Raw genomic sequence first — 22,516 nt, 5'->3', positions numbered from 1 at the left:
TGACTTACTAGAGAGCTGCAACAATCAAGACAGTGTTGGCACTGGATAAAGAACAAATAGATCAATGGAACAGAACAGAGAGCCAAGAAACTGATCCACCTAAATATGGTCAACTGGTCTTTAACAAAGGAGCCAAGGCAATACAGTGGCAAAAAGATAATCTCTTCAACAAATGGTGCTGTAACAAGTGGCTATCCAATGCAAAAAACTGAAACTAGACACAGACTTTACACCCTTCACAAAAATTAACTGAAAATAGATCAGACATAAATGTAAAATGCAAAACTACAAAATTCCTACAAGATGGAAGAAAATTTAGATGACCACATGGCAAAGACTTTTTAGATGCAACAATGAAGGCACAATCCATGAAAGAAATAACTGATAAGCAGGGCTTCATTAAAATTTAAAACTCTGGGACGCCTGGGTGGCTCAGTCAGTCAAGCGGCCAACTCTTGATTGCTTTCAGCTCAGGTCATGATCTCACAGTTCGTGAGTTGGGAGCCCAGCGCTGGGCTCCATGCTGACAGTGTGGAGTCTGCTTGGGATTCATATTCTCTCTCTCTCTCAAAATAAATAAATACACTTAAAAAAGTTTTTTAAACTCCTTTGCAAAAGACAACGTCAGGATAATCTGAAAAGCCAAAGGTTGGAAAAAATGCAAAACACTTATCTGATAATGGGCTGTTATCCAAAATACACAAAGAACTCTTAAAACTCAACTACAACAACCAAATTAAAAAATGGGCCAAAGACCTAAACAGACACTTCACCAAAGAATATACAAATGGCAAATAAGAAGGTGCTCCATATCATATGTCATCAAGGAAATGCAAATTAAAACAATGAGATACCACTATATCCCTATTAGCATGGACAAAGTCAAGAACATTGATAACACCAGACATTGGCAAGAATCTAGATCAATAAGAACTCTCACTATTGCTGGTGGGAATGTAAAATGGTACAGTCACTCTGGAAGACAATTTGGTGGTTGCTTTTAAAACTAAGCATACAACCTAGCAATCACTCTCTTGGGGAGTTGAAAACTTACATCCACACAGAAACCTCCACACAGATGCTTACAGCAGCTTTATTCCTAACTGCCAAAACTTGGCAGCAAGCAACCAAGATGTGCTTCAGTAGGTGAACAATTAAACAGTGACATATCCAGACAATGGAATATTATCCGATGCTGAAAAGAAATGAGCTATCAAGCTTGAAAAGACGCGAGGGAATCCTAAAGTCATATTACTAAGTGAAATAAGCCAATCTGGAAAGGCTACATACTACATGATTCCAACAACAGGACATTCTGAAAAAGGCAAAACTATGAAAATAGTAAAAATATCAATAGTTGCCCTGAGCCGGTGTGGCAGGAAAGGATCAACAGGGGGAGCACAGATTTCCCGGAAAATGAAAATACTCTGTGTGATACTATAATGATGGATACAGGTCATTATAAATTTGCATAAACACATAAGACATGAAAAACCAAGAGTGATAATATAAACTATGGACTCTGGGTGTTTATGATGTGTTAGTGTGGGTTCATCAATTGTAACAAATGTGCCACTCTGGTGGGGGAATGTTGATAACTGAAGAGACTATGCATGAATGGGGCTAAAAGGTGTAGGAGAAATCTCTATCCCTTCTCCTAAATTTGTCGCCAATGTAAAGTTCTGAAAAAAATTATGTCTTTTTTAAAAAGTGGATTTTAAACTATATATAATCACCCTAAAAATAGAACAGCAGTTGACAAATTAGACTCTGCAAACCCTTGGGGGTCCATGAGACCCTTTTACGGTGTCCACAAAGTCAAAATTATTTGTATAATACCAAAACAATAAAAATTTCATTTTTATTCGTTTCTCACTAAATTTAGTTTTTTGTTGCCACTTGCACTTACAGAGCAAAGCACTGATGAGTAAAAGTGAAGGCACATTAGCATGAATTAAGGCAGCAGCACCAAACCCGACCTGTGCCACTGTATTTATTCTCCACTGCCATTCACTCACAGTAAAAAAGACAAAAATAATAACAATAAAACTGTTCAACTAAAGAAGTTCCTTAATGCAACCATAAGCAATTATTTTTATGAAATTTCAACACCCAAGTATACATCCCTTTAATATTCTGTGGGATGAAAGGGGAAGAACACATAAAGCATTTCTGCAGCATCCACCAGTACACGGAAGTACACGGAAAAGCACTGGTGCTTTTATTTAAGCTGGGAGCTGTAATCTAGCCTCTTTGTGTTAAACACTGTTTTGCTTGAAAGAATAACTGACACAAACTACAGTTATTCAGACATGGATATCTGGCAGACATTTTTTGAAAATGAACTAACTGTGTCCATCACCTTGACGAAACGGACAGTATTTGTTTGGCAATGATAAAATTCAAAGTTTCATCCCCAAATCTCAATTCTGAAAACCTTACAGCCACCACAGCGAGCTTGATAGCTTCCCAATATTTAAACACTTTTCTGATGAAATGTGGAGATATTAATATGATTTTTTTATCTTGCATAAGGAACAATATTTCAAATGCGTAACTCAGTGAACCAATTTTTTCCAAATAACCAATGTATGTTACAAAATTACACACAGGTTCAAGAGCTATTCAAAGTGTAAGACACACCAGTGAACTTTAACATTACAAAAAAGTCTTTTGGTAAAGTTTCAGATTCCACCCTGCAGCTAAACTCTCAGAAACTACCACTTGTGGAGTTTTAGTGTACTATCAAGTTATCTGAAAATGCTATTAAAATATTCCTCTTTTTCCAGTTATACATCTGTGGGAAGCTAGGTTTTCTTCATATACTTTAGCCAAAACCACATATCACAACAGATTGAATTCAGATATAGATATGAGATATTAAAGACATTTGCAGAAAAGTAAAGTAACACCACTCCTGTCATTAAACATTTTTTATTCTGGAAAATGCTTACTGCTAACAAATATATGTTATGTTAACATATGATCCATTTTTTTTATTATAAACCAACATTTTTTAAAAATTTCTCAGCTTTATTTTTTTAGGTAGGCTCCATACTGAACTTACGACCCTGAGATCAAGACCTGAGCTGAGATCAAGAGTCAGACACAACCAAGTGAGCCACTCAGGTGCCCCTAAATTTCTCAGCTTTAATTTCTAATATTTCTAATTCTAATTTCTAATATGTAAACATATATTTACAACTTCCGTTAAAAAAAAAAAAAGTTCTTTGAGGCCCTCAATTTTAAAAGTACAAAGGGGTCCTGAGACCCAAAAAAAGGTTGATCATTGAAGATACAGGAAATTATTAAGCAAATGGATAATACAGTCAAAGAAAATATGACAGGGCAAAAAGCTCTAAAGATGGAACAAAGGCAAATGACTTACTCCATTGTAGATTTAATTTGAACTTGTTATCAAGAGATAAAAAGGTTGCAGAAGTAAGTTAGTTTAGGTTATTTTAATCGGGCCTTTAAAAGCACACAATGAGAAGGTATAATTAAGAAGTACTTCAATTTTACAAGGCTATTTACTTCAAGAATTTTATTGTAGGAAACCTAGAAATGAAGGGGGATAAAAACAAGGCCTGTAATGCATTTTTAAAGGATACATGTACTTCCTCCTAAACCTTTTCATTACAAAATGATGTAGAAGAGAATAAAAACTGTCTTGTTTAAATGTAATTATTTCTATTATTCTAACTTTCAAGACAGAATAAGAATCAAGTGCTGAGTGAAAGCCAGATAGACATATTAGTTGCAAGACTATTTTGTGATTTAAATCACTGGTAATATTACCATCTTGCGGCAAAATCAAGTATTGCAATTTTGAATGACAAAGAACCTGTAAAGTGTTAACTGCTTTTGATAAAAGACAGTCAAGTCTTTTACTCCTCCACGCTGGCCACTCTCCAAGTCGCTCCTGGGTAAAAAAATCTTTAAAGTCCTTCAGTAAAGAATAAAGAATGTTATTTCAATAGAGAAATAAAAGGGATGACCTAATAAAATAGTTAAGTTAAAAACAGAAGCATAACCAAAACCTAGTAACTGATGTAAAATGTTTCAATGCTTCAACTTGGTAATTAAAACTGCCATGGTTAATTCTTATAAAGCAAAATTATACTTTATAAGCATAGCATTAGATAAAATCTATGTTTGGTAATTCAATATTACTAACTTATTAAGTTATAATTGCTGCCACACTTAAATTCTCTTGTTTTGTCATAAAGAAGGTACTAGCCTCCCTACTATTTTCTCTTCACCTTGGTCCATTTGATTTTCTTTGGAATTTTCCCAAGGATGCAATGAACAACCTAGTTATTACTGACAATCTAATCCAAAATCTACCCTTGCTTCTTGCAGACACTGATCTATTTAATTTCAGCTAAACACAGTAAAACCCATGTCTGTGTGTGTCTGCATGCAGACATATACATATACACACATTAGGATAGCATAAAAATTGTAAGAATCAGAAAAGAATAAAGGATAGAAAGATATCACAGCATTGTTTATCTTTTCTTAGCTACTTTTTTCCAGTTTAAATGGATATATATAATATGGAAAATTATTTCCCTTAAAAGCAGAGGTTTAGATGAAGTCCAAGAATAAAGACAAAGTGCGCAAGGTGCATTTCTAGCCATTATGTAATATCCAAAACAGTGAGGTAGTCTGAATAACCTCTATATTCTTCTTAACTCTCCATTTTGCTTCCAAAACAATAGCAGATTTATAATTTATACAAGCAAGAGAGAAAGAATTCACAACCATGGAACAACCCATCTTTCCCTCTGCTTTTTCAGCAATGGTGGCTGGGTTGTTCTGTGACTCAACCCAATCAAATTCTCTGAAATAACCAATGGATACTCACAATAGCCCATCAACTATGTAACTTGTTCCTCCAAAGTAACACTTGGTCACCTCTGCAGACTTTAATATTAAAAAAAAAAACAAAAAAACTAGTTTGAATAACCTAATTTTTGTTACCAATAATTACATGCAGTGACAATTTATTGTTTATTTAATAGTAATGATTTTGAGGTCCAAGCCCTCTCACCTTAAGAAAATTACCCTAATTCAAAACCACCACCAAATGAGAATTTGTTCTGAAAAATCCAAACAGTACTAATTTACTAGCTGTATCCAACCTGTTGATGACTGTAATGTTTGGTGCAAGCTGTTTGGCAACTGAAGGGTGAACACAGGTGAATGTGTACTATTTCTGAAGAAGTCTTCTGTTGCTTTAGACTGCAAAACCTTTGTTTCCCAGAGCTGCAGAGACAAAAATGTTTGCTTTTTAAAAATAAATAAAACATTAAGATATTTTTTTCTTTTTAATTTTTTAAAAAATTGTTAGTTCAAAAAAAAAAAAATTGTTAGCTCAGGGGTGCCTGGGTGGCTACGAATTCAGCTCAGGTCATGATCTCACAGTCTGTGAGTTCAAGCCCTACATCGGGCTGGCTGCTGTCAGTACAGAGCCCACTTCAGATCCTCTGTCCCCCTTCTCTTGGCCTCTCCCTTTCTTGTACTCTCTTAAAAATAAACATTTAAAAACACAAAGTGTCAGCTGATGGCAATTAAGGGGTTTAACAATTAAGGGGTTAAAACTATAATTTATCAGTTTCTTAAGATGAAAAAACAACAAAAAAGGAAACTTGTATTGTCTACAAACCTGCTTCAAGACTTTTAAAACTTGCTCCTCTATACCTTCTTCAGCAAATAGATCCCGCACTCCTTCAATTACATCTTCAATTACAGATCTATAGAGTTTAGGCTAAATAAAAGCAATTGTTAAAGTTTTAAACTCCCAAGCTTGAATGTATTCAGCCTTAAAAAGACATGCAGTGTATATTTTCTTATGGTTTAAAGAAAAACCACCATAAGGATATTTACTGGTGCAATCTACTCCCAATATAGCCTCAGCTGTCCATAAATTGTCAGCTTCTGACCCATAGCCTCATTCTATCTACGAGGCTGACTTACAGGACTACCATCAAATATGAGATAATAATCTTATCAGGATGTTAGGTTACAGTTGGGTTACTTGATTTTTCTGTCAGAATTTAACCCCCACTCCGCCTTTTAAAAAGGGAAGTTAATTTAAAGCAGATGGAAATCAACCTTCTGTCTTCAATTTACTTTTTTCTCAGAGGCCAAAGTAGCTTTTTTTAAAGTTCACTGCATTACTTCCACAAACGTAAACTGCAAGTCATAAGATTGAAATGAGCACTTGGGGCACCTGGGTGGCTCAGTCAGTTAAGCGTTCAACTTCGGCTCAGGTCATGATCTCACAGTTCGTGGGTTCGAGCCCCACATCCGGCTCTGTGCTGACCACTCAGAGCCTGGAGCCTGCTTCGAAATCTGTGTCCCTCTCTCTCGCTCTCTGCCCTCCCCCACTCGCTCTCTGTCTCTCTCTCAAAAATAAACATTAAAAAAAACTAAAATAACAAAAATAAAAGATTGAAATGAGCACTTACAATAGAGTAACCAAAGCCTATCCCACTTCCAAAATATATGTAGTCCAAAAAAATATTCTGAACCACTGCCAAGGAAAAGTGCAACTGCACCAAAATGGAGTCATAACAGAAACTAAGGAGGACATGAATGAATTATAGCCTTCCACAAGACTGTGGCGATAAAAACTCTGACATTCTAGGACTGCTCTTTCATACTACCCAGTGAATACTCTAAATACTCCTACTCACACCAAGAGTAGCTAGGTCTTTAATCCTTTTAAACATCCAGGATAAGCTTATGAATAGGCCAATCAGTAACATTTAAATAATACGTTATTCACAGGCATATCCATTAAGATTAAGTGCCCTAGATTAGTTGCTTCTTTTAAAACAGTTTACCCTGATAAAGGCATACTAAATTGATGCTTCAATGTTAGTTCCAGCTAGTGTGATCACATTTAAAGCAAGAAAAAAAACTCTTGGGGGCTAAAAATTTCTTTTAAGATCCACCCTCAGAGTATAAGAGGGCATCAAAAATAACCCATTAGAACACAATTTTTCAAAAGCAAAATAGGTATTGAACATACTTTCTCTTCTGGAACTACAGTTAGACTTTATACTCTTTCCCTGCTACCTTTATTAAAACTATGCATAGTCCAGGAAATTCATCTTAACCTCTTGTCAATTTAAAAGAAAACACTCACACCTTCCTTGGGGTTCATCATCAGATAAAATGGTATACATGGTAAGCTTATATTCAAGCCTAACATATCTTAAAATAATTAACATAAAAAAATAGACACACATTGAAATAATAACATGTCTCTAAAAATGGACCTTTTTATGCTGCATATGTATACATGAAACCCATAAAATAACAGCAACAGAGCTGGACAAGCACACTGCCTTTCACCAAATGTGAAGTTGTTCAGGTGAACTGAAAATAAAGGTGAATCCTTGTTTTTTTGCAATTCAGGTTTTTTAAAGTGACAGAGCGTTTCACAAGTGCCATTTAGCCTGTCAATTCTCATTGAGAGGTTTACGTACCTCTTAAGGGTAGGAGAACAATGTTGGTGTTTAATTCCAATTGTATACTTAAGTATTAAGATGAAGGATGGGGAAAAGGCGGGGGGGGGGGGGGGGGGCGTGTAGGCAAGAACTCGAAAAATATGCAGTAACACGTTAGATCACATTACTTGTTATTTCAGATAAATAATATAGCTTAGAGTCAACAATGGCCATACCAAAATTAAGAACTGCAGTTAGAGCACAACTGAACTTGGGAATTTTGTAAACACAGAGGAAACTAAGAGGGTTAATCTGAGTTCCAGGTCTAACCACTTCTTCCAGATAGCCTCAGTGTGGGTGAAGAGGGAGGAGAGGCCCCGGTTCCTCTTGCGGGGGCCAGTCCCAACTTCCGGCTGAGTTACTGATCCTCATCGACCTCCTCCAACACTGACCCTCACAGCCGGGGCCGCTAAGGGAAAGGGTTTCTGAAAATCTGTGAAGGGCCAGTTGGCAAAAAAGAGTGTGTAGAGCCGGGCCACCGTGATCCCTGGCCCGGCCCTCCCTCTACACAGAGCACAGGCCAAGGAGCCAGGCTGGTCCTCCTTACCACGGGGTTGACGCTGGCCATGATAGCGGCTCCGGTGCCTTCCCCCTCGCGCCTGCACAGCACGCGGTGCTCTGCCGAGGCCCACTCCCCGCACACTTTGAACGGTGGCCGGCGGCTTGCACGTTGCTACGCAGGGACGCTGGGGGCGGGGCAGGGGAGGAGAGAATGTGGGCTGAGCAGGGTACACCGAATTGAGGGGAAGAGGTTGGCAGGCTTGAATGAGCCAAGAAGCCAGCTAAAATGGTCCGATTAAGTGTGATCTAACCAGCTTTCGGCCATTCAGCTGACCCCTGAACAAACTTTATTTTCTCAGTCTGTAAAATAAAGGCTAAGAAAATAGGGGAGACACGATGCAGTGGTAGATTCCAGTTCACCTTCAGCTTGGAAGGGGGGTGGGCTAGGAAAGTGGGGAGACTAGTGGCATCTGCCCTCACCTTTTACCAATTCTCACCCTTCCTTCTACGCCCCGCTCACAGCTGAACTCCAGTAAAAGTATAAAAGAGCTAAATAATTCTAAAATTGATAGTCAAAGTGTAGAAGAGCAACATTAGCATCATCTGGGAACCTGTTAAAAATGCAAATTATTGGGTCCCACCCTAGACCTAGTGAATCAGAAACTCTAAGGATGGGGCCCAGCATTCTGTAACTTTAACAGGCTCTCCAGACGATTCTGATGGGTGCTGAAATGAGATTCACTGTCCCAAGACAAAGATTCTCAGCTTTGGCTGCACATTGAAATCACCTGGAGAGTTTAATAACCATTTGGCACCTGAGTCTCACCCCAGAGACTCTGATTCCACTATGCAGCTTAGGTAGAGAAGGAGTGTTAAAGTCAGCACCCCACTACTACCCAGGCTCTTTTCCTTCTCAGGTAGAAATCACCATCTCTTGACCTGCAATAATTCCCTCCCTCCCCTGAAAGGCAGAGCATCTAGGAGCATACCTTGACTAGGGCTGAGGATACATCTAAGCATAGATAACGTGGAGTCTTAAGAAAGAGAGAAAGTCATCTATTGCCACTACTCTGCCTTTTAAATAGCCTTTTTACTCTGCAGATAGGTCCTGACTTAACCAGATGGCTAAGTTATTTAATTATTAAAAATCATATCAGGTTTTAAATTGGCTGTTTATTTATTTGTATAAGTTCAGTAGAGCTATTTATGCCCTACACTCTGTATTCACTTTGCCTGGGCCAGGTACCTTACGAGTTGTGAGCTTCAAGCAGCTGATTTATATGGAGCCCTTTAGAAGGCTTTCTGAAATTAAAAACTATCTGAAATTTCTTTTACAAAAAGCCAAGAATTTTAAAGAGTAATTTTTAATGATTGTATCTCTAACTGGCAATTTACTACCAGAAGTATGCAAAATGATTTATCTGTCACCCAAAATACAAAAGCTAAAAGCAGTCATTGATTCCTACTGATATGATAAATCCAATTAAATTATTCAAGCTGAGAAATAAGAAGGCTGAAAGATCTCTTGTTTTCCAACCTTTCATAGCCAAGTTTTAAAACCTTCTTCTTAAATGCATATGATTGGTAATCACCTAACAGCATATTGTTTTATATTACTTCCTTGTATATTTTACCCTTCTCAAGGCTATATTGTAGATCATACATACTTCTGAAATTAAGTTTGAACCTTAATACCCAAAAGAAGTGTCACTAAGAGTTGAATTGTTATTGCTTAGTATACTTAATAGACTCAGGTCAGAGAGGCATTATGTATCTTTGGCAGAGAAATGTCAGCAACTTTCCATTTGCCTCTTGTGGTCTTTCTGGATGATCACTAGTAAGTTCAGATATAATTTGTTCCCAATAATAAATAATAGCTTTTAGAGGAGGTATACTTTAACCCATGTTCTAGGTGAATCCATGTTGTAAAATCTGCTCTGGATCTGTGGTAGCCACCATTCATGATGGCCCCAATGATCCTCACCTCCTGGCATTCACAACTTTGTGTTGTCCCTCCGACACTGTACCATGGTTTGTCTGGGTAGCAAATAGGATAAAGGAGAAATAATGTTGTATCACTTCTGAGATTAAGTTAAAAATGACTGTGGCTTCCTTCCTTGAGATTCCTTCAGACCATTCACTTTGGGAGACAGTAGTTATCATGTTGTGGGGACACTCAACCTGTGGAGAGGTTTGTGTGGCAAAGAACTGAGAGTCCAGCCCATAGCTAACAAAGATCAGAAGCCTGTAGACAATCACATGAGTAAGCTTGGAAATTGATCCTTTCCCCTTTAGGTGGTCCAAGGTGACAGTTTGACTGCATTCCTTTGAGAGATCTTGAAACAGAACCCCCCTCTAGGCATCTTGTGATTCCTAGTCCTGAGAAATTGTGTGAGATAATAAACACACGTCATTTTAAGCAGTTAAATGTGGGGATAATTTTTTTTTTAATTCTAGAGAAAGAGAGAGCACACAGCAGGGAAGAGGGGCAGAGGGAGAGTGAGAATCTTAGGCAGGCTCCATGCCCATCGGGGGTGGGGTGGGAGAGAGGGGTTGATCCCACAACCCTGCGATCACGACCTGAGCAGAAATCAAGAATCAGATGTTCAACCAACTGAGCCACCCAGGCTCCCCTGGGGATAATTTGTTACACAGCATGAGATGCAGGGCCCATTGTCTGATTGGATTGTGACTAGTGAAGGCTTAGTTCTACCTCATTGTAATCTCAGCACTTAAAAGTTTTTTTAATACCCTCATCAATCACAAGAGCATTTGAAAAGTATGTAAAGGAATCTTTATAGACTGATATCTGGTGGTGTTGACCCCAGGTTATCATCAAGCAAGCATACTCTTATAGTCATGTAATGATCATATTTCTTTTGTCAATTTTTCAAACCCACTGGGGAAGTGTGTTGCATACACAAAACACTTTTGATGCTAAAATTGAAATTTCAAGATCCCAAAACTTCAGTGAGGCAAGTTTCAGTGACTATTTTTTATGTTAGTAAATAACCTAAAATGAAAATAAAAAAGGAATGCTGAGGTTTGGTCCTTCTTTGAGTATTCGGTTCTTTGAAATTATACCTGTGGCAAAGCATGAAGCTCTTCCCTAGCTGCCCATCACAATTTGGAACACCATGTTTTCATTTTCTCCTGCTTTATTTAGAGACTATAATACATAATATTACATTTGTGATCGATGCCTGTTTTGCAACATTTAAGCAAATCTAATAATTGGATTAATTTCTTTGTATTCCAAATACTCTAGTTATTTTTGCCCAGAGGTTTCGGTGCTACTATTACAAAAGTAAAGAAATAATTTCACTTTGCTTATTGTGAGAAAAGGCCAGATCTATGAAGTCCTTTCTCTGAATGAGAATGTTTTTTAAAAAATGTATTTTAGAGACAGCCCATTATCTTTTACATATTAAATTTTACAGTCAAATGCAGAGCATTTCAGTAACTGTACAGGCTCTAAATTATATATTTAATCAGTAATGAAAAATACAAGTTAGTCTCTGAGCACATGACTTAAGGCAGCAACTATTCATAATTAGTTTCTGAACATTTTGCAACCACTGCACTAAACCCAGCAGTATTTCGCTTCTCTATCTGTTTGATCCTTCACATCTTCCAGGAAATGAAAATCCAGATAATCTCTGCCCCACCTTGTAACTTTGAAATTGTTACAGGTAGTTCTGATTTATGTATATTCTGTACTTCTGTAACATTTTCCATTTTCTAATCCAAAATCAACTTACATTATTTGAACATCAGATATTGCTTCACCATGATGAATTCCCTCTCCCCACCTCAAAAGGATTTCAGTTAAAATGACTGTGTCACAATGCTATGGCCAGCTGGTGACGTTATCACACAGTGTAATGCTGTTAATGATCACAGTACTGCCTATCTCAAAATGTTTTCACATTAAAGAGATGTATGCGTGGTGCACGTATGAAAATTAGTGATTATAATTAACTCAGCAAAACTATGGAGGATGACTTCCAACACAATGTTCCCCATGGCTACTTTTTCAACATTCTCATCAGGGGCTGATCAGAATTCAGTGACTTTCTAGCTAACGAATGATTCCATTTTCGTTCTTTGAATCACAATGTGTATAATCATATATGAACATGAATTATTACCAAGGATAATGTCCATTGTCTTCAGTTAATTTTCCAAACTACATTTCTACTTAGAGACGAGGGAGATAAAGACCAATAAAACTAGCTTTGTTCCAACAGTACTGTACTTTTCTTCTTATCTAATTTGTCTCATTTTATGAAGCAGCATCTTGAGTATTCTATATTGTTATCTTAGGGGCTTCAAATATCAGGGGAGGCAGGGAAAATATGGAGTAGACACACTTCTTCCTATTCCTTCCACTAAATATAGCTAAAAACTCTAGGTAATGGATATAAAACAAACACAAGAACATCATGAAAGGTAGAGAGAAGAGCACAGACCAGTTAGAGAATTTGCAACCCAAAGAATGACACAGCAGTGAATTCTCTGGTTTTTCTTTTTGTCTCATGTATCCTGAACCAGGTGCTGATGAAGCTGGCAGCCCAGAAACACCAACAGTCACAGACAAAAAAGAACAAAAGGCTCTCTTTCTAGCCAAAGAACAAAGAAAGAGGCAGCAAGACAGAAAACTCTTTTTTTTTTAAGTTTATTTATTTATTTTCAGAGAGATAGAGCATGCACACAAGTGGGGTAGGGCAGAGAGAGAGGGAGAGAGAGAGGATCCCAAGCTGGCTCCGAGCTGTCAGCTCGGAGGCCAACGCTGAAGTCAAGAGTCAGATGCTTAACCGACTGAGCCACCCAGGTGTCCCAAAACAGAAAACTCTTAAACAACTGCTCTACTGGAAAAAAAAAAAAATGGCCACATCCTAAACCTGTCAGTGAAGGCAAAGTAGACTTCCACTCTTGTCCACATATAACAAGGTGCAGCCAGTCCCATGATGTCACTGGGTACCACACGTGATGCCTGGATTTGCACTTCACCCAGCTGTAGAGAAACATCCCTACCACCCACTGGGGTTGTCAGAGAAGGCCAAGATTTTAATTCCTGCTGGTGATAGTGAGACCTGTCCCTTGCAGTGTAGCAGAGGTCATGTGAGAAGGAGCAACAAGGCACCATTTCCTGTCTCAGCCGGAGTGATGTCAGTGGAAGCCTGTTATGAAGCATGAACTTCCCCCCTACCCAATACTAATGAAAGCTCCCCCCTCCCCTGGGGTGTCAACAGAGGCTAAAAGGAGAACCAGCCCTTCACCTCCACCTGGAAATAGCAAGATGGCATTCTCACCTTCCCCCACTGACCCACTGTCACAGAAGACCTGCTAAAACAGTTTTAAATAAGATCTAGTCTCATAATAACCAAAATGTCCAGCATGCAACTGAAAATCACCTGTCGTCCAAGAACCAGGAAAATCTCAACTTGAAAGAGAAAAGACAATCAGTAGATACCAACACAGAGCTGACTAAGATGTGGGAATTATCTGACAAGGATTTTAAAGCAGTCTTACTAAAACTTCTTTGATGAGCATTCAAGCAAGCAATTAAATGAGCACTTTAAACAAATGAAAAAAAAGTCTCTACAAGGAAATAGAAGATACAGAGAAGAACCAAATGGAAGTTTTATGACTGAAAAATAGAATAACCAAAGTAAAAATTCTATGGATGGGCTTGCTATGTGTTGGATTATATCTTCCAAAAAAGGTAGAGTGAAGTCCAAACCTGCAGTACCTCAGACTGTGACCTTATTTGGAAATACAGTCATTGCAGATACAATTAGCTAATATGAGGTCATACTGGAGTAGGGTGGGCCCCTAACCCAATATGACTGATGTCTTTTTCAGAGAAAGACAAAGACACACAGAAAGAAGACAGTCATGTGACAAAGAGGCAGAAATTGGAGGGATGCATCTACAAACTAGGAATGCCAAAGATACCAGCAAACACCAGAATCTAGAAAAAGCAAGGAAGACATTCTCCCTTACAGGTTTCAGAGGGAGTATGGCTGGGTCAATACCCCGATTTCAAACTTCTAGCCCAACTTCAAATCGAGATAATAAGTTTCTGTTATTTTAAGTTACTCAGTGCATAGTAGTCTCTTACAGCAGCCCTAGGAAACTATACAAGGCTCAGCAGCAGAATGGAGAGCACAAAGCAAAGAATCCGTGAACTTGAAAACAGAACAATAGAAATAGCCCAATTTGAACAATGAAGAGAAAAATAGACAATGGAAATATAAGTGTCTTTCTTGTCAGGAACCATAAAGGCCAGGAGGAGGTGGGCTGAAAAGAACTGTCAACTCATTATCCCAAATGCAGTGAAAATATCCTTCAAAGAAAAAAGGGAAAATCAAAATATTCTCAAATGAAAGAAAACTAAGATTATCTATCACCAGCAAAGCTACCCTAAAAGTATGGCTAAAGGTAGTTCTTGAAATAGAAAGGAAATGATAAAAGGAGGAAAGAAAGAAAGAAAGAAAGAAAGAAAGAAAGAAAGAAGAAAGAAGAAAGAAAGGGAGAAAGAGGGAGGTAGGGAGGGAGGAAGGAAGGGGAATGAAAAATACAAAATGTGTAAATGTAACAGACTTTCCTTCTCTTGGCTTTTTGAATGTAGCAAAAGCTACAAAGAGAAATACATTAAAAATACTCTAGATAAATCAAAATGGAATTCTAAAAAAAATGTACAAGTAACCAACAGGAAAGCAGGAAAAAGAAAAAAAAATAAAGAACAGAGGGAATGAACAGAAAAATATAGGCACAAACCTGTGTTGGCAAGAATGTGAAGAAAGTGTAAACGGTGCAGCTAGTTTGGAAAACAGTTTGGCAGTTTCTTGAAAAATTAAAAATAAATTTCCCATATGACCCAGCAATTCCACTCATACCCAAGAGAAATGAAAACATGTCCACACAAAGATTGGTACATGAATATTCATAGCAGCACTGTTGATAATAGCAAAAAAGTGAGGAAAACCCAAATTTCCATCAAATGATAAATTGTCAAATAAAATGTGGTATAGCCATGCAATGGAATACTATTAGACAATAAAAAGGAATGAAGTACTGATACATGCATGAACCTGGATGAACACAGATACACAATATGAATGAGCTTCAAAAACATTACAATGGAGCACCTAGGTGGTGGCTCAGTTGGTTGAGCATCCAACTTCGGCTCAGGTCATGAACTCACACTTCATGGGTTTAAGCCCTACATGGGGCTCTATGCTGACAGCTCAGAGCCTGAAGCTTCCTTTGGATTCTGTGTATCCCTCTCTCTCTGCCCCTCCCCTGCTTATGTTCTGTCTCTGTCCCTCAAAAATGAATAAACATTCAAAAAATAATTTTTTTAAGATTATAGTAATTTAAGGAAGCCAGAGACAAAAAAAACTTCTATTGTTCAATTCTATTTATATTAAATGTCCAGAAGAGGCAAACCTATAAAGACAGAAATTAGATTAGTGGTTGCCTGGGGCTACGATGAAAAAGAGAAGCAACTGAAAATGGGCTCCAGGAATTTTGGGCGGAGATGGGAATGTTCTAAAATTGATTGTAGTGATGCGATGGTTGTACAATTCTGTGGATGTACTAAAAATCTTTGAATTGTTCACTTAAAACAGGTGAACTTTATGAGATACAGTCATCAAGAAAGTTGTCAAAAGGTATCAAGGTTTCAGGGGAGTTAGGGTGGACCTAATTTTTTTTTAATTACGGTAAAATAAACATGACAAAATTTGCCATCTTAACCATTTTTAAGTGCACAGTTCAGTGGCATTAAGTACATCTGCATTGTTGTGCAACTATCACCACCACCCATCTCTATAAGTCTTTTCATTTTGCAAAACTGAAACTCCGTGCCCACTGAACAGTAGTAACTCTCCATTTCAACTTGGAGCTGCGTTTTATCCTTGTGTGGACAGGTCTAGGAAATTAAGCAACTGGTATTGTTTCAAATTCAGGAAAAAAACTTTCTGAAGCTACAGAATGGTTCCAAAATATGTTTAACAAAAGACAGATACTTTCATTTCACAACCAAAAACACCACTCCATTGGGTGTTGGGTATTCAATGAGAAACCATGACTCCTGGCCCATAGGAGGTGCTAAAAGCCTATGAAGAAGGCTTCCTTCTTCATTTTCAGCAGCTTTTAAAAATAAGATGGAATCAAATTTTAAAGCAAACACTTTTTTTTTCATCCTCTTGAAGATATATGTGTTTAGTAAGAAAAAGTATATTTATATGTGTGATAGATTTTAAATTTCTTGAAGACTGGGGCTGTGTATTATTATCTTTATATGTCTCCATAGTATCTCCACTACAGAAATCATTCATTGAATGTTACTGATTTGAATTTTTAGTTAAACTGCTCTAAAATGAGGGCACTTGGGTGGCTCATTCGGTTAAGCCTCCAACTCTTGGTTTTGGCTCGGGTCATGATCTCACAGTTCATGGGTTTGAGCCCTGCATTGGGCTCCATGCTGGCAGTGAGGAGCCTGCTTGGGATTCTCTCTCTTTCCCTCTCTCTCTACCCTTCCTCTGCTCATTCTCTCTCTCTCAAAATAAATAAATAAACTTAAAAAAAATTGTTAACTGCCATAAAATGGAATTCCTAGCCTATTTGTGGGGAAAAAAATAGGGACCAAAATAAAATTACTAATAGGAGAAGTAGTGCATTGATCTTCATTCATTCATTCATTCATTAGATATTTTTTATTCAACATATAGATCATAAACACTTGCTAAGGGATCAGCACCATAGCATTGACATTGATACAACCATTGCCTACCACCACCCCTGTCTGTGGGCTTCTTCCTAGAAAATGGGAAATTACTGTAGGCAGAGTCACCCCAATCAAAATCCCAGATGGGAGAGAGGAAAGAAAACTACACAAGCAATTACAATGTAATGGGTTAGTAGTCAAAATTACTTATGAGGAGCACCTAACTTGAACAGGGAGAATCAAGGCGGCTTCCTGGAGTAGGACCCCTCAAGTTAGACTGTGGAATGAGCAAGGGATAAAGGAAGGGGGCAGGGAAGAGTGTCCCAGGGCGCTGTACAAGCCAAAGCTTGGCCAGACAAGGGAGGACATGGTGGGTTTGAGAAAATGAGAGCATTTGGCCAGGGGTTAGAGAACAACATAAGTTGGCAAAGTTAAGGCTGGCTGGTCAGTGTCAGATCGTGTGCTCCCCACTGACTGCAGCAGGGAGTGTGGATTGGAGGACAGGCACACTGGAAGCGGAGGAGCAATTACAAGTCTGTGGGGTAAGGAAGAATCAGCAGCTCTGTTTGAAAAGCCTGCAGCAGGCGCAGAGGAAGAACAAGAGATCGACGTTGCTGATGGGTATCCTTTCCTGGTGCTCAGTCATATAAAGCAAAGAGGAAGAAAGGGGTAAGACCTCAAGAGACTTGAGCAAGTTTGGGTGGCCGGGGTGTGGGGTGGAGATCCACCAACAGGGAAAAGGCAATAAAAAAAAAGGGTGACAAACGTCATCTAGTTCACAGTTTTACCTCAGGCCACTTCTGGTCCCAGTGTGAGTTTAATATAGAATTTGTCCTTTTCCACAATGAGTACTCAGCAAAGCCTTTGAAAAGTGTTTCAGAAGATCTCAAAATTATCCACTGGAGAGGCAGGCTCTTGGCATTTAACAATGCCACTGTTTAAAGATGCTCTTTCCTTGTCCTTTTCATGGCACTTGAGGACCTTGGGGTGGAATTCTCTCTGAACAGTGTGAAAATATCAAAACAAAGCCCTACAGAAAAGGACAAGCATTTCTACTGGCACCATCGCCCACCCCCACACAGCCACTCACAGATCTGCAGCATCTCTCTCAGAGATGAGAAGCAGAAAAAGAGTAAATTCTACACCAGCCACCACTGGGTTTCCCCAACCTGAACATGCATTCTTTGTTAGTGGGATTAATAATCTTCAATTCCAAAATCCCAAGAATTTCCCCATTTGGATCAGTATAGTTGATATTTAAGCATTGCTACCAGTGAAGAACAGAAGTTGAGAAATACATGACCGAACTATTCAAGAAAATAAAATTAAAGTCAGTTTTTTAAAAAAAAATTTTTTTTTGTTAACGTTTATTTATTTTTGGGACAGAGAGAGACAGAGCATGAACAGGGGGAGGGTCAGAGAGAGAGGGAGACACAGAATCTGAAACAGGCTCTAGGCTCTGAGCTGTCAGCACAGAGCCCAACACGGGGCTCGAACTCACGGACCGCGAGATCGTGACCTGAGCCGAAGTCAGACACTTAACCGACTGAGCCACCCAGGCGTCCCTAAAGTCAATCTTAAAGGGGAGTCACAGATACCCCTTCTCTGTGGGAGGGTGAAAAGCTTCTGAATTCAATTCCATTTCTGGAAAAAAAAAAAACTAAAAAATGATACCTTGGATACATATGCCTGCTTGCATCTGTACCCATAAACTCTGCCTTCCCTCCTATTTGCAATGGGTGAATTGTTCATCCCCTTATCTGAATCAGCCCCCCACTCGCACCTCGGAGTCTATCCCCACTGTCTACTCAGAGATATGACCCTAGCAATTTTCTCTCTGTCTTTGGCATCATCCATTTTTCTTTTGCCACCGGATCACTGCCAACATGCAGACATCCACTATCTAGGGGTATACCAAAGGTTAAAGAGAGGGTGGTCAGTCCCGGGTGCAGGTAATAGCGTGTGCATTGTCTATAGAAAATTTAGATACAAGAATGAAAATGACTTTTAATCCGGTTGCTTTTTCTTTTGCCACGTGCTGGCAATTCTAAGCAATATCTGAGATACAACATTCCCCCACCCTGCTCCTGGCAACTTTTCGTTGGTACAGTGTTCTAAACAACAGCTGGAATCACTGTTGAGTTTTAATAACACACACATAAGCTTCAAATCAGCACACGTTAACTTCTTACCATTTCATGAACATTGTCGTCTGCATAGAAGTTAATCTGAAAAATCCCCAGTTATACAGTTAAACCCAGGACATATAGGGACTCAGATATCCATATTCATTTGGGGAATTCCTAATGGTCCAGAGTCATCCAAATTTGCTTCAGTTCCTGTCTCCATTCCCTTTGGAACTACATATTCCTAGGTGGAGACTATCGATTCACAATAAACAATGACCAGAAAGATGAAAAAGTAAAACTTGAGTTACTTCATTTTTATCATTCTGTGTGACTCTCCTGTGTGCCATTTGTATCTTTAAATTTAAAAGAATGAAACAGTAGGATGCCTGACTGGTGCCATAGGAAGAGAATGCAATGCTTAAACTCAGGGTTGTGAATTCAAGCCCCACATTAGGTACAGAGATTACTTAAAAATAAATAAATAAACTTAAAAAATAAATACAAATAAATAAAGAGAGAGATATAGTGTGAATGGCAAGATGTAATAATTTTTGCTTGAGAAGTTTTGTTTGGTTGCTCTATACATGAAATATTTATTGTATTTGAGTAATAATACCTTTAAAATTGAAGTCTGTTCTTCTATTTTAATTATTAATTATTTTAAAACTGAAGAAGGAATTAAGAAAACAAAACATTTAATTAGCATTGCCTAGATTGTACCTATTGCAGCTATTTTTGTGTTATTAAAATTCATGTATTAGTTACTGGACAACTATTTACATAGAATGTTATTATACCAGGCTGTAACACAGAACCAAAGTACAGACTGTTGGGTAAATATAAAAACTACCAAATAAATAGTTGTATTGTTTTCATCCTGCAGGAACCGAGAGGAATTTGTGGGTGTTCACAAGACTGTGAAACTAGCAGCTAGTTCATAAACATTCTGAATTTCGTAACAAAACCTGAAGTGAGATCTCCATACCAACATGAAATAACACTGGCTGGTGGAGACTAACCAAGAAAAATTTTAAAGCAGAATAAGAGGTGATTGAAGCAATGGCTGGATTTATTTCAAAACTTGTGATGCTTCCAACACCACAAGTACAGTTAATGGAAACTCTGAAGAATGCAAGCGGGCACGTCCAAAGCACCTGATAGAAACAATGCAAGATTCAGACAACATGGACTGAAAGATGACAAGGAATCACTTCCTAGAAGTATTGACAATGAGGAAGAGAAGTGAAATTTTAGTAAGAGTCAACATCAATCAGATTTACGAAAACAGTGACAAAGAGGATGGACTTTGGTCTTAAGGCGAAAGGGTGTTAAACAGATCTCATCCTCACCAGCTACTGTCCCAATGTTCTTATTTACAGCAAAGCTCCTCAAAAAAGCCATCTACTCACGGTCTCTACTCCTACTTGAGTTGTCTGTCAACGTCACGGATGATTTCCACGTTGCTAAATTCAAAGACCAATTCTTAGTCCTCGGCTTATACGGTCAGCAGCATTTCAGGTAGCTGATTACACTTATTCCAGTGAGGTACTCTTCCTCCATCTCCTTTACTGGATCATCCTCGTTTTCCTGACCCCTAATATTACAGTCCAAAGACTCAGTACCTAGACCGCTTCTACTTTTTACACTCACTTGTAGGCAATCTCATCCAGTCTTACAGCTTTTGGTGCTAGGGTCTCTAAACATCCCATCTCTGGCTCAACCCTCTTTCCTGCCTGGTGTATCTACCTGGATGTCTGATAGGCCTCTCAAGGTCAACACACTCAACCTGCATTTCTGATCTTTCTCCCCAAACTTTCTCCTATAACTCTTTCTCTTCTCCATAAAAGACAGCTCCCGTTTTTAGTTGCTCAGGCCAAAAGTCTGGGAGTCAGTTTTGTTTCCTTCTTTCCACCACACTGGGAGCCCAATCCAATCCATCAGCACACACTACTGGCTCTGTATTTCAGACATGTCCTGAGTCCAACCATATTTCACACCCCATTATCATTCCCAGGTACCATTGCCTCTCACCTGGATTATTGCAATAGCCTCCTAACCACGCACTGCTTCTGCCATTACCCACTTTTATGTCCACAGAATCATCATAACATGTAATTCAGTTCATGTCACTCATCTGCACAAACCTTCTAATGGCTCCCGTCTCACTCAGAATAAAATCCAAGTCCTTCCCAAAGACTACAGAGCCCTATGTGATCTGCTTCCCTCACCCACCCACAACCTCCCTGATCTCTCCCCCAGCCATCCTCCCGTTCATCTGCTCCCACCACCCAGCAGCCATCTGCCCTCCTTGGTGTTTCTCCGATAGGCTAAGCACACTCAGACTTCAGTGCCTCTGCAAAAGCATTTCCTTCTGCTGGACACACCCTCCTCTGGGAGATCTTGGTCACTTGCTTCCTCACTTCTTTCAGGTCTCTGCTAGAATGTCATCTCATCAGCGAGGACTTCTGGGGCCAACCTATCTAAAATGGGTTTCAATTTTCTGCCATTCTGTTGCTTTTTTCCACCCCCTGCACAGCAATAATCACAACACGGTATCCGTGTATTGTCCAACTTCCCCACTATTAAATATCTTCCACAAGAAGAGGAATTTGCTGTTTGGTGATTGCGTATCCCCAGTGCCTAGAAAAATGCAAGCACACAGTAAGCACACAATAAACATTAGAGTCAGCAAGACAACTAATTAGAACAATGGTCTCATAGCATTTTGAGGTGATTCAAAGTGAACACTTAAAGCAGCCGATGTCAAGCAAGCCTTCTGTACTTCAGAGTGTGGAAGACACCTTTGGGAATGCCTGATGTGTTTAGCCACATTCATACACTTACTCGTGGAAAAATATTGTTCTAACAGGCTTTATAAGAAAATGACAACATCCACCCAGAAAGATTTCTGGAAGACAGTGCCTGTCTTAAAGAGACAATGCTCGTTAGTAGTCTCTGAGGACTACACGGGGTGAAGGCTTATCCTTGAGTCAAGACAGTATGGTATAGCCTCCTGAAAGCATACATTTGCTTACCTAAGAACCTAAAAGTACATTCCTGCACTAGAGCTTTTTACAGACCACACCCAACTTGATACATGGCAACTGAAAGCTCAGAAGTCAAACAGGATGGACCCGCTGTAATATTTTTAAAATATTTTAAAGGAAGAAGATTTAGAGTTTATTAAGTTAAAAAAAATTGTTTGAAATCTGTTGAGAAGCAAGGCACTATTTTTTTTTTTTTTGTCTCTGTAGTACTCAAAAATATTTAGAGATAAGCATGGTATTTAAATCTCTGGGATGTGTAAAATTGTATTCAACAGCATTTTTAGACAGGGCATTAAGAATACTTAAAGTGTTTGTCTACTGCATTAATTTTAATTATACTCCACTGGACTCACAATGGTTTGAAATGCTTTACAAAATGCCCCCAAGATCTTTTATTAATCATAATACAAGCACCACCAAACTCAAAAGCTCGAACTCTGGGTAGCTGCAGCTTGCCTGCGAGCGCCCTCTTCTGTTTCAAAAGTATATGGCAATTTTCATTACGTGGAATTCACAATTCTGGGCAGCACAAAATGGGCTTTTCAGGGAAATGTCGACAAACACAATCATATTATT

At 38.7% G+C, this 22,516-nt stretch overlaps 2 protein-coding genes across 2 annotated transcripts in view; one reads left to right on the top strand and one right to left on the bottom strand.

Annotated features, from left to right (window-relative positions):
• The window catches only part of GTF2A1L (general transcription factor IIA subunit 1 like), a 43,065-nt gene extending 34,886 nt beyond the window's left edge, over positions 1–8,179 (bottom strand). Inside the window, exons 1-3 of the mRNA XM_042981352.1 lie at positions 8,071–8,179; positions 5,672–5,773; positions 5,148–5,271 (exon numbers count right to left, since the gene is read on the bottom strand). Coding sequence (XP_042837286.1) covers positions 5,148–5,271; positions 5,672–5,773; positions 8,071–8,091 — 247 coding nt within the window. The 5' untranslated portion in view covers positions 8,092–8,179. The remainder of the gene's footprint in view (positions 1–5,147; positions 5,272–5,671; positions 5,774–8,070) is intronic.
• Positions 1–22,027, top strand: part of LHCGR (luteinizing hormone/choriogonadotropin receptor) — a 119,893-nt gene extending 97,866 nt beyond the window's left edge. The window contains exon 11 of the mRNA XM_042981350.1: positions 19,777–22,027. Coding sequence (XP_042837284.1) covers positions 19,777–19,834 — 58 coding nt within the window. The 3' untranslated portion in view covers positions 19,835–22,027. The remainder of the gene's footprint in view (positions 1–19,776) is intronic.
• The last annotated feature ends 489 nt before the right edge of the window (positions 22,028–22,516 follow it).

The sequence above is a fragment of the Panthera tigris genome, chromosome A3 (genome assembly GCF_018350195.1).
Source record: "Panthera tigris isolate Pti1 chromosome A3, P.tigris_Pti1_mat1.1, whole genome shotgun sequence".
Classification (NCBI taxonomy): Eukaryota; Metazoa; Chordata; class Mammalia; order Carnivora; family Felidae; genus Panthera; species Panthera tigris.
This window is presented reverse-complemented; position numbering and strand designations above follow the sequence as displayed.